Genomic DNA, 12,652 nt, shown 5'->3' on the forward strand with positions numbered 1-12,652 from the left:
CTAAACGCCTCTTGCTTCTTTCAATGCGCTACTCCTCTCCCCCTTTTGCACAGGCTGTTCATCCCACCTGGAACTCAATCCTCCTCCTCCTCTTTCCTGGCTGCCCTGCTCACCCTTCAAGTCTCAGCTAATAGTCACTTTGTCTGGAAGGCTTTTATGAACCTTCCCTCTGCCCCCGACCCGACTAGATAAGGAACTCCCACTACGACCCCTACCACCTTCTTCTTCCTTTGCAACAGCATACCACCATTCACAGAACCGCTTCACCACCTCCTCAGACAGACGCCAACCCTCTGAGGATATCGGGGCCATGCAGAGCTCGCTCACTCACAATGGATGTGTACCACACAATGAGGTTCATTTGAAATATCTGTTCCATGAGAGTCACCACATTACATTTAGTCCATGTACAAACAAAGCTTACGAAACTGCCTCAGTTGTTTCCTTCAACTTGAAGAGACACGCAGTTCTAAACTCAAAGAGCTATGTATTATCTGTAGTGTTTGTATTTTATTCTCTCTGCCCCTTCGGCAAGCGTTGTCTGCCACTGGACAAGCAATCCATCAAAAGGAGCAAGAGGTGGCAAGACTCAGAACTAGACAGCTTGATTGTCAAACCTTAAAAAAAAAGCCCCATGGGACTTCCCTGGTGGCACAATGGTTGGGAGTCCGCCTGCCAATGCAGGGGACACGGGTTCGAGCCCTGGTCCGGGAAGATCCCACATGCCGCGGAGCAACTAGGCCCGTGCGCCACAACTACTGAGCCCTCACGCCACAAATACTGGAGCCCGTGCGCCTGGAGCCCGTGCTCCGCAACGGGAGAGGCTGCCGCGGTGAGAGGCCCGCGAACCGAGGTGAGGAGCAGCCCCCGCTCCCCGCAACTAGAGAGAGCCCAGGGGCAGCAACAAAGACCCAACGCAGCCAAAAATAAATAAATTAATTAATTAATTAATTAAAAGAAAAAAAGCCCCATGTATTTTCAAAGGTCACACCTCAGTTACAAGAGAGGCACAAGGCCTGAAGTCTTGTTAGGATTACCATAACTGAAGTGGAAAGGCTTTTGGCAAAAGGATTGAAAGTTTATATATTTTTTTGTGCTAGGATTTTCGGTCTAAGGCTCAGGTGGGTATACTCATCAGCTGCTGAGGATGGAGGCTGCATGTAAGTTTACCAGCAGTTTACCTAGAGCAGAAGCTCTCAATTTTAAATCCCCAAGCTTCCATCCCATTTTTTGTTTTTTGTTTTTTTAGCATAAACATTAAGAATCCAGACTCTGGTGCCAGAATGCCTGGTTTAAAATCCCTGCTATATCATTTACTGGCTGTGGTATGCCTGGCAAATTACTTAGCTATTCAGTGTCTAGCTTCCTCACTTGAACACGGGAACAAAATGGCACTTATTTCAGAGGTTTGTTGAGGATTAAATGAGCTAATTACACATAAGGCACTTAGAGTAAGGGCTCAGTAAATGTCAGACATATCTAGGGGCGTAGGAATAGGTTTGGAGGAGCAAGGATGTAAAACAGAATGGAGAAGACAGAAGCAAAAGTAATCTGCTACGTAATAATAATAGAGCACTTTGAACAGATTATTATTCAGCCTTCAGAAAAACCCTTTAATGCAGGTTAGCCAATCCAAGTCACACAGCTAATAAATAGCTGAGCTGGATTTGAATCCAGGCAATCTTTCTCCAGGAGCAAGTCCTGAACCACAATGAAATAATGTCTCCTACCTTCACATCTGTCCCTTGGGGAATGGAATTTCTGCTTTGTAAGGGAGAAAGTGAAGCAAAAAGATGTTAAGGAATGAAAAGAAGAAAGAATAAAAAAAATAAGGCCAGACAACTATTTTCTGAATTTAAAAGTGATAAAGTGACAAGTTTCCCTTTATCATCCCTTTGCAAACATAACAGAGCCCACTGTCTCTGTGGACACTTTACTTTGAATCCAGTAGGTCAGGATGAAATCAAAGTCACTATGAAAGATTACAACAGATTGACAGATCCCTCTCAACCTAGTAAGACCCAAATGTGAAGTGGAAATGAGAGGCATGAAATGAGAGGGTGGGCGGGAGAGCAGTGGCTGGGGCATCAGGGACACAGAAATCATACCTCTGTCTAGAGCAGCAAGACAAGCTGAGGTGCTCTAGAGCCAGATGCACAAAGGATTCACACTGTTGTTTGGTCTGTAGCATCAGAAAAAATGCCTTGACATCTCTGAGTATCACTTTTTCCATCTTTAAAATGGGAACAAGAACACCCGCCTCTCCACGGATAAATCACTTTGCTACAATGTTAGGAAGAAACAGGAAGACAGCACTCTCACACATTGCTGTGGAGGTGAAAAGTGAGGGCAACTTGGTCATACCTCTCTTTTTTTTTCAGTTTAACAAACTTACAATGTGCCAGGTTCTGTACTAGTCACTTTACAATTATTAACTCACTCCATTTTTGTCACTTTACAATTATTAACTTATTCATTTATTGACTTATTCCATTAACTTATTCAAGATTGTTTGCCAAAATGGCAGCAATGATTCCCCTCACTGTATCCTTGTCCTTGGAGAGTCCCCTCCCACATGGACTCTAAGCTTGGCGGGACACCTGCTTTGGTCAGTGGGACAACAGCAAATGTGACACAAGCAGAGATTTGAAAAATGCTTGTGCTTTGGGGTTTGCCATCTCTTGCTGTTTTTTTGCACCCAGAGACCCCCATATGAAGAAACCTGCTGTCCCAAACGAGGTCCCCACAGCCCAACTCACTTGTCCACTGCCAGATATATGAATGAGGCCATCCTAGATCCTCCAGCGACCAGCTGACCCACCAGGACCACAGAAGCATGAGAGAACTTAGCAGAGCTCAGTTGGGTTGGCCGGCCAAGAAAAGCCAACCTACCGACTCAAAAGCCGAGTACAATTTGTCTTAAGCCACTAAGTTCTGGAGTGATAACAAACCAACACAGACTAACTGATAGACTCTTCATAACAATCCTATTAGGTAGGCACTATTCTTATTCTTATTTTACAAGTCAGGTCACGGAGTTAAAGAGAGGTTAAGTGACTTACACAGCATGTGAATGGCAGAGTCAAGATGCAACCACCAGGAAATCCGGCTCCCAAGTCTGCGCTATATTGCTATATTTATGTATCTATATATTTCTATAAATATTCCCCCCAATACTATGCTGCTTCACCTAACAAAAGTAAAGATGTTTGCATCAGGTGACCCAGAAATTTATCACACAGATATACTCACATACATATAAAATCATGTATGTATAAGATTATTCAGCACAGCACTGCTGATAGTAGCAAAAGACTAGAAACACCACTTCTAGTAGATCCATATAAAGGTATCCTATATGCAGCCATAAAAAGAACCGGTAGATCTACAAACACTGATCTTGTGTACAGGGAAAAAAGCAAAGTGCACTCATATGCTACCATTTACATTTACATTTGTGTGTAAAAAAAAAAGGGGGGGCGGGGGAGTGTGAATATATACCTGCTACGTATCTGCATAGATTATTCCTGGAAGTACACAAAAAATGGGTTTAACATCAATTATTTCTAGGGGAAGGGCAGCAGCTAGCTGGGAAACAGGGTAGGAGGAACAATGTTCACTGTAAACTTCTCCATATCTTTTAAATTTTATATTGTATAAATGTATCACTTATTAATTGTAACTTAAAAGGTTGTTATGAACATGACGGGAGACAACAGATGCCTGGCACAAAGAAAGCGATCAATAAATAAAATAGTAGCTACCACTGTAATTATTTTTTCACAACTGATTTCTAACTCTTTCTAATACAAATAATTTTTTAAAGTAACCAATCCTCTAAAACCCTTGGCTCTGCATAGGAAAGAGCTCATTTTGGATGCAAAAATAGAGAACAAAACATTAGCTAGCTACGTGAAGAAGTGAAAGAAGAATCCAGCACATGGCTTCTCTGGTGGTCACATGAGGTTCAAAGCACCAGGCAGAGTGGTGATGCACCATGTCAGCCTCTCCTCGGAGAAACCCAGTTATTGGGCATCTCCTGTGCTCCCATTTTGAACATTCCCTATGCACCCTTTCATTCAGGAACACCAATGAAAATAGCCATTACTTTCCATTCTAGTAGAATGTCTTCCCTCCCTCTGCATTTACTGATCTACAACAGCTAAAAGGTTGCCACATGCATCTTCTGAACAGCTAAATTATCTCTTCGGAAACAGAAAAGGTCTGAGGCAGGAGCAGGCAGTTTGTAGGCAGCAGAGCATAGTGGCAAGAGCCAGGGCTTTGGGGCAGGCAAACCCGGGTACAATTCCAGGTCCAACACTCAGCTGAGTGGCCTAGAGCAACATACTCAACCTTTCTGAGCTTGTTATTACCACATCTGTAGAACGGTGACAACAGTTGCTATTTCACAAGACTCTTGCTAATACATGTACCACAGAAAATGTTCACTGACTGTTAGCTATTTTCATGATCATTGGGGCATTCCAACCAAGGCCCAACCACCTTCTTTTCTCCACTTCTCTTTCCCTCTCTCTTGCGCGCACGCACTCTCACATACCCACACTCACACGCAATTAGCAACTTTAAATGTACATGAGAGGATTCCTACCCCTTCCTTCCTCCCACATCAGCAAGTTCAGTTGACTCTACCTCCGAAATATCTCCCCCTCTCTCCATCACTCCTGCACTCAAAGGTGGTCTCCCTTTACCAGTACCATCCCCATTCCATAATCCATTCTACGCACAATAGCCAAACTGATCTTCAAACAAGTAAACCAGACCACATCATTCTACTCCTCTCCTTAAAATTCTTTAAATATCATCCGTCTGCATTTAGGCTTAAATCTAAATTTCTTAACATGGCCAAGAAGGTCCTATAGAACTTGGTCCCTTCATTCCACTTTCCCCACCCCTTATGCACCCCACTCTGCTTCAACTCTGATATCTTCTCTCTGTTTCTCACACAGGCCAAGCCTGTTCCTGCCTCAGGGCCTTCGCATTTGATCTTCCTCAGCCTGCAGCACTTTCCCTGAAACTTTGCATAACTGACTTCTTTTCATCGTGTAATTCACAGTTCAAATGTCAACTCCTTAGAAACGTCTTCCCTGCCCACACACGCTAAAATGGCTTCACTGCCTGATTCACTCCCCTTTCTGTAACAGAGAAGAACAAACCTCACTCCATACTGACCTATTCCTTTAGCTCTAAACTTTGTGCTCTGTTGCCTGTGCTTAAGTCATGCTGGCTCTGACCCTTTTGTAAAAGAATGTTGCCTATAGCCTGAAATATACAGGATAGCCCATTCCCAAGGCTCTGACCTTTAAAGGTATAACACTTTCCCACTCATATAGAGATAAAAAGTTGCAGAACAGAAAAAACATTTGTCTTGTTGAAGGTTTATAGGAACATTATGACCAGACCTACCAGGACAGCTGCAAGAACAAGGGATTCCGGCACCAAGAAGTCTGCAACAACCAGCCACACTTCCTCCCCTTTCAGTATAAAAGCAGCCTGAATTCTAACTCAGGTTAAGATGGTTCTTTGGGACACTAGTCCACCATCTTCTCAGTCTGCCGGCTTTCTGAATAAAGTTGTTTTTACTTGTCCCAACACCTCGTCTCTCAGTTTATTGGCCTGTCTTGCGGCCAGCAGTACAAGCTTGGGCTTAGTAACTATTCCATTATCCTACTTTATTTTCCTCACAGCACTCGTCACTCTGTAAAATTACTTGAATATTTGTTTACTTCTGTACTGTCAAATTTCTCAACTAGAATGCATTCTCCAAGAGAACAAGGCTCTTAGCTGTCATCTGCCCTCTGTACTCCTAGAGCTCAGAACAGTGCCTACACATAGTAGATGTCTAATACGTATGCCTTAAGGTGGTGGTGGGTGCTTAAAGTATAAATTGCTGAGCTCCAGTCCTAGAGGCTCTGATATAATAGGACTGAGGTAGAGCCCAGAAATCTGCATTTCTAGCGAGCATTCATCGCTTCCATCCTAAAGCAGGTGATATGCAAATCTCATTTTAAAATACTCTGGTCAATGCCCTCCATCTCCAAATCTAGATTCTCCACCTAACACACCTTACTGAGGCCTACAGATCCTATCCCAGCTGCCTTCCTTAAGAACCCCAGTGGCACTCAAAGTAAAAGGAGGTTGCTGACCCCTAAATTTGGAGTTTAAACAAGTAGCCCCACCAATTTCCAGTTCTGCTGCTCCACTGATGCCAGGCATGCCAACTAGCTGGCCAGCCTGGCTGGAATCCTATTCTCCCCAGAAACACCTGAGCAGGTTTGGACTCACTCCAAAGGTAAGCCAGGTAAATTTCCGTGTCAGCTCACTAACAGACTTTCCAGAGGCAGCTGGGGCCAATTCACACTTGCTCTTCATATATTCACGCCAAACACCACCCACCCCCACCAAACACAACACCTAATAATCTGGCATCATCTGCAAAACAACAGGCCAGAGCTCCTGTTGAAGCAACCCAGCCCCTGAGAGGAAGAAATCTTTGGAAGGGCCACTCAGGTGACCAAATTAATGGGCACATACATACCTTAGTAACAAGGCAACCCCAAACTCCAAGCCAGAGAAATTCACAGGCTCTGGTGAGAGTCTTACTCTGCTTTTCCCATTTCCTCTCTCAGCCTCGTCTCTTCAGAAAACACCCAACACCCTTTCTTTGGCACATAAACTGTCATCAGGGTTGGCCTTAGGAGGTCTGGGGAAATGTCATGGATATCTACCTGGATCTCCTTGAGTTTCCTCCACCCTCTTCTCCCTATAAGTGCCGAGATCCCGCGTTTGATTAAAGCAGCCTCTGTCCCCAAGATTAAAATCCAGCCGCATATTGGTACTGGTAACTCATGAAACCACCAACACGTTCGTGTCAGTCAGCTCCCTCAGACAGGCAAGATCAAGCTGTGCAGGACCTGTGCGCGCGTGCTCTCGGGGCGGACAACAAACATCACCAACCTCAGGCTGTCCCTTGAGGTGGAATAAACCCTGCAGTTCAGCCTGTAGATTGGAGTTTTTCCACTAAGGGCTCTGGCTGGAGGGAAAAGGGTGTGCGCAGGGCCCTCACACCTGCCGTTTGGGAAGGAGCCGCTGCCGAGGGCGCCCCCAGCCCAGGCGCAGGGCTGGGAGCCGGCCTCCGGGCCTCGGCGCGGGTTCCGGTCGGCGAGCAGCGAGCGCCTGCCTCCCTCGCGCCGAGGGAGTGACTCGAGTTCACACTGCCCTGCGCCTAACAAACGCCAGAAGCGAGCGCGTGTCTAGAGGCGAGGGGTGACGACCACCTCCCCGAAACTCATACCCACACCACTGCGCTGTCACCCGCCCGACTCTGGGGCCCGCCCCTCCCTGGAGTGTGCGCCGCGGGAGCCCGACCCGCGCCCGCCCGCAAAGTTTACGAGGCTCCCGAGGGAGGAGCGAGGCGCCGAGCTCAGAACGCAGTGGCGAGCCGAGCCGGCTCGGGGGGCGCGGGGGAAGGGGCTCCCCCCGCAAACCAGAGGCGCGGGGTGCGGGGGGGAACAGCCCACCGCGGCCCCGGGGAGGCGCGGGCAGAGAGCCCCGACGTGTCCGCGCCGCCGCAGGTGACAAATGAGCCCCATGCCCTCGGGAGAGGAGAGACGCCAGGGCCCCCGGTAGCCCGCCGACACCGTCCTTAGGGCGCCTCCCCCCACGCCCAGACCACGGCCGCGGCCCCGCGAGACCGGCCGCCCAGCCCTCAGCCCTTCCCGCCCGGTTCCCCCGCGAGGCTCTCGCATCGCTCCCGGCGGCCCTGAGCCGGGCTGGAGGGGAGCGCTCTCACGCTCGCCGGCCCCCTCCCGCCTTCGAGGCGGGGCGCACTCACCCTCCGCATGGTGCAGGGACGGCCCGGGTCGGGTTCGGCGGCGCGGGCGCGAGGCGGAGGGTCGGGCGCGGCGCACGGCCGGCCAGGGAGTGTCGCGCTGCCCCCTCCTGCACACGCGTGCGCCGCGGCCGGCGAGCAGGCGGCGGCCTCCGCGGGGGCGGGGCGGGGGCACGCCGACCGCAGGGTCCTCGGGTCCGCCCCGCCGCGGGCCGAGCTCGGGCGCCTTCCTCCCCCGTCGCGGCGCTCCCACCTTCCCGGGCAGCTTCGCCCCTCTCCTCACCCGGAGAGGAGCCGATCCCCACGGCCACCCCAGCGCTGGGAGACGGTTGGAGTTGAACGTCCACCCTGCGGGGCACCCAGTTTGAGGAGCAAGAGGGAATTGTGGAGAACGGAGGCGGGAGTTCTCACCGCTCTGAGAGGATTGATACTTCTGTTCTCCCCGATGGATGGGAGGATGCCTGCTGGTGTCCCATTCTACTTTATAGATTCAGCGACTGTCTTCTGGAAGTCCTGAGCATTCATAAACCTTTTGGGGGGAGGGTTGGGGTGAGAGTTAGGAGTGGGAGACAGCAGATCAACCCGTGGCAGGAGGAAAGACAACCTCTCGGAACAAAGATGGTCTAGTTTTGTCCAGACGAACGAGCTCAGTGGGGGAAGGGGTCTGCGTCCTCTTACGGAAGAACCCACAGGTCTTCCTGGCAAACCCCTGCCTGCAAAGCTTCCTCTTCACACACAGTCTCCCCATGCCCACTCCAACTTCTCCAAACAACAGGGAAAGCCCATCCCTAAATGCTAATGCTGCTGGGAAAAGGATGAGGGAGAGGAGATATATTCCTCCTGATCATGAAAACACAGCACACCTTGAGCCAGGGTATGCAGGATCCAAATCCTCAAGGATAAAAGTAGGATGGAATGATGTGTGAGGGTCTTCGGGAAGAAACCTGGCCTTTCTCTTTGGGGCTTCTACTGCTGAGCAAAGTATATCAAAGCACAGAATGCAAGGCAGCCTGAATTCAATATAGAAAAAAATATCCCTTGTTTACCAAAAGATCCTTTGAAAAGCATACAAAGACGCTTGTGTTTTCCAGCCGGGCTGTGCCAGGTAAACAGGCAGACGGCAGTAGGAAGGCTTGTGCTGGGTAAACACTTGTGAGAATGTTTCAGCTTTTACGTTGCCTGGCTGCCAATTATTCTGGCAGATCACCACTTACCACTGTCAAAGATATACTGTAATAATTTTCTAACATTGATAGCGTGTCAGCAGCACTATAGAGACCAAATATTAAACAGACTAAGTACTTTTATGATCAAATGAATAAAAATATTTTGTCTGGATTTCTCTTGGGTGCCTACCAGCGCAGCTGAGAGTAGGGGTGACTGATGTAGTAGGAGAAAAAGTAAAGGAAGGAAATTAATGAAATCTGCTCACCCCCTTTTTACTTTAATTTATGACCTGCATACATAAATACATGGGTTTTTTGCTCCCTTGATTTGAATCCCTTCAGATTGGTCTTTGATGTTTTGCCTTTGGGGAAGTAACAGTTGCAGCAAGTGTACTTACTTATGCACCATGGGCTTTACCTATGTTACCACTTTCAATCCATACAAACCTATGAAGTGTACTATGATTTTATGGTTTTTTAGAGAGAGCTACTAAGGCTCAGAGAGGGTAAGTAATTTGTCCAAGGTCACACAGCTTGTTAGTGGCACAGTCAGGATTTGAACTCAGGCTGTCTGACTCCAGGACCCATCCACTTAATTCCCATGCTTTACTGCCCTCCTGTGCTCTGCTTCACATAAAAGGTATAGCAATGAAAAGTGTTATTCAAAGTAAATATATGAGTTCTTGTCATAGATCAAATTAGTTGCTTCCCATCTCTGTGCCTTGGCTTCCTCATCTGTAAGATGAGAACTTGGACTAAATGGATATGTTAAAGACCTATCCAGAAGTAAAGTTTTAGTTTTAGAGTATTACCATGTGAATATTTTGTGCTCAGCATTGTGGGAAATCTTAATCTGGAGGAACAGTGTTAGTAACTTCATTGGTTTGTATAATATCTCACCACAGCCCCTTGTTTTACACTGCTTATGCTGCTTTCTACCACCTCTCTCTCCTCCTTCTAGTGAATGTTCTTTCCTTTGTGAATGCAATTTCTAATCCAATTAATGTTAATTTCTTACTAAAGTTGAATAACACTCCTGGTGTGAGGGGGGGGGGAAGTTTCAGCTAAGTAATTGTTAGGGTGATTTTCGAGCATTAGTTAGCCAGAATAATTTTTAAACTCCTTTCAGAAACCGACAATTATTCAGCTGTATCAAATAAATGACAACATATCAGATGCTAATGGAACATAGTCATACTGCTCATCTATGGAAATCCCCGTCTCCAATACTATCATTAACTAACTTGAAGAACCAATTTAGCAGTGGAAGTAGATTGAATCAGATTTTCCTCTTTTTTGCGGGGGAGGGTGAAGAGGAGGGTCTTTATTTCCTTTATATATTTAAAGTATCTTAAAAGTGTTTGAATGATAAGTTATATCACTAGTTCGTATTATCACACCTCCATTAATCTTCTAAACTCAGATGTATTACTATTTGTTTCCTTGAAAACCACCAAATATTTGAGAATATAGTATATTTTTCCCCCATTTTCTTTTTCTCAATTGTGTAACAATATCTCCACCAGTCACAAACAGTGATATTTAGCCCTCTTGATCTTCAGGCCAGATTTTTAGGTCCTCATCTTAAATACAGCAGGAAATGTACTAGGATTAGCAGGTCAACTTAACTTCTTTCATTATTTATTAACGTAGATAGGTATTTGATATAAAATTGGGCAAAAATGAATCAGTTTATAATTTCACATACATAGTAAATGAGAAATGAATAATTTGTCTATTTTTTGTAGATAAGAAATGTTACCAACTAGCATAACTTCTTACCAGTCTGTCACCCTCCATTTGGAAATTCATTAGTAATGGAATATTGTTTTTCTTTGCCAATGTTCTTAAATCAGAACCCTTCAGAAGGCATCTATTAAATACCTACTGTGAAGGACATACATTATTGGTTGAATCAATCTATATTTCCCTGAAACAGATCAAGAATAATTTCAAGGAAAAGATATGGTCACAACTACATATATTGAATACTTCATATGCCCCAGGCACCATGACAAGCCATTTTACATATATCAGTCTGTTTCATCCTCACAAAACCCTACCAGATAGTTGTTATTATGTCCATGTGATAGGTTAGGAAACTAAGGTTTATCGTGATTAAACACCTTCCATAGGTTGCATGGCTAATAAGTAGTGCAGATCTAACCCAGATCTGTCTAACTCCAGAGCCTATGAGATTAACCAGTGCCAGGCAGATGCTAATGTATCACAGACTCTTCTCTCTCTCTTGAACTTCTTCAAAGCGCAGGAAATGTGAGCCAAGAATTTTACATCCAGTAAAACTGACTTTCAAGTATTTATACTAGAATAGAATGGAGTTAACTAAGAAAGGGTTCTTGAAGAAGATGAGTCCTTGTCTTTTAAAAAAAGTACAAGATTTGAATTAAAAGAGTGAAGAATATTCTTGATAGGGGACAGCAGAATGGCCAACAAGCTGGAGGTGGTGACAGTAAAAAAAAACAAAACAAAACAAAACAGATCTCCTAGGGAGTCCTGGGGCACATGACTGGGGAGGTATGCCTGGCGGCCAGTTAATAAGAGGCTGGGGATACTCATCAGGGTACGATTATACACATTCCCTCCATTTTTATTTGCATTATCACAATCACTCAAAAATATCCATTTATTTTGCTGTAGAAGGTCTACGTGGTTGCTATGCCATTGTTTTTCTTCTTGCCCTTGTCAAGCCCTCTTTGACTTCTCCGAGCCACAACCTAGGAATTGGGCACTCCATTCAATTTTTTTTTTTTTTTTTGGTGGCCTGAGGATACATGGATGGATAGTGGGGAAGAGGTTACCTGGAGCTGTGTGTAGCCTTTGTTGGAGGAATTTGATTCTGCTCTCTTCTCTGAGGTTCTGTACAGGGTTCATTCCCTAACAGGTATTTAAAAAGACAAAATTCACCCACACTCCCACCCCTGATACTGTTTACAAATTTCCATATCCTTTCCTAGTCTCAGCCGAAATGCATATCTGCTTGCAATCTGTTTACATGGCTTTCTCTTCTGCTAGACTCCTTTAGACACGGCTCCTTAAAGAAGGAAGGGACTGTCTTAATAATTCTTACATCTCTACAGCCTATCACAGAATAGGCCCACAAAACAGGTACTCAGTACATGTTTAACAAATGAATGAATGATGTTAAAACCATATTGGGGGCTTCCCTGGTGGCGCAGTGGTTAAGAATCCGCCTGCCAATGCAGGGGACATGGGTTCAAGCCCTGGTCTGGGAAGCTCCCACATGCCGCGGAGCAACTGGGCCCGTGAGCCACAACTACTGAGCCTGCGCGTCTGGAGCCTGTGCTCCGCAACAAGAGAGGCCGCGACAGTGAGAGGCCCGCGCACCGCAATGAAGAGTGGCCCCCTGCTCGCCGCAACTAGAGAAAGCCCTCGCACAGAAATGAAGACCCAACACAGCCAAAAATAAAAATAAATAAATAAATAAAATTTTTTAAAAAACAAACAAACAAAAAACCATATTGGGACTTCCCTGGTGGCGCAGTGGTTAAGAATCCGCCTGCCAATGCAGGGGACAGCGGTTCGAGCCCTGGTCCGGGAAGATCTCACATGCCGCGGAGCAACTAAGCCTGTGCACCACAACTACTGAGCCTGTGCT

The 12,652-nt window shown here is 46.2% G+C and overlaps 1 protein-coding gene across 3 annotated transcripts in view; it reads right to left on the minus strand.

Annotated features, from left to right (window-relative positions):
• Window positions 1-12,652, minus strand: part of TMCC3 (transmembrane and coiled-coil domain family 3) — a 439,356-nt gene that overhangs the window by 265,757 nt on the left and 160,947 nt on the right. Inside the window, exon 1 of one of the 3 annotated variants that reach the window (XM_059936679.1) lies at window positions 7,853-7,946. The exons of 1 other annotated variant lie outside the window; for it this stretch is intronic. In XM_059936679.1, coding sequence (XP_059792662.1) covers window positions 7,853-7,861 — 9 coding nt within the window. In that variant the 5' untranslated portion in view covers window positions 7,862-7,946. Of the gene's footprint in view, window positions 1-7,852; window positions 7,947-12,652 lie in introns of those variants that run through there. One more of the 3 variants, XM_059936677.1, reaches the window with a different exon arrangement.

Source organism: Balaenoptera ricei, chromosome 10 (genome assembly GCF_028023285.1).
Source record: "Balaenoptera ricei isolate mBalRic1 chromosome 10, mBalRic1.hap2, whole genome shotgun sequence".
NCBI lineage: Eukaryota > Metazoa > Chordata > Mammalia > Artiodactyla > Balaenopteridae > Balaenoptera > Balaenoptera ricei.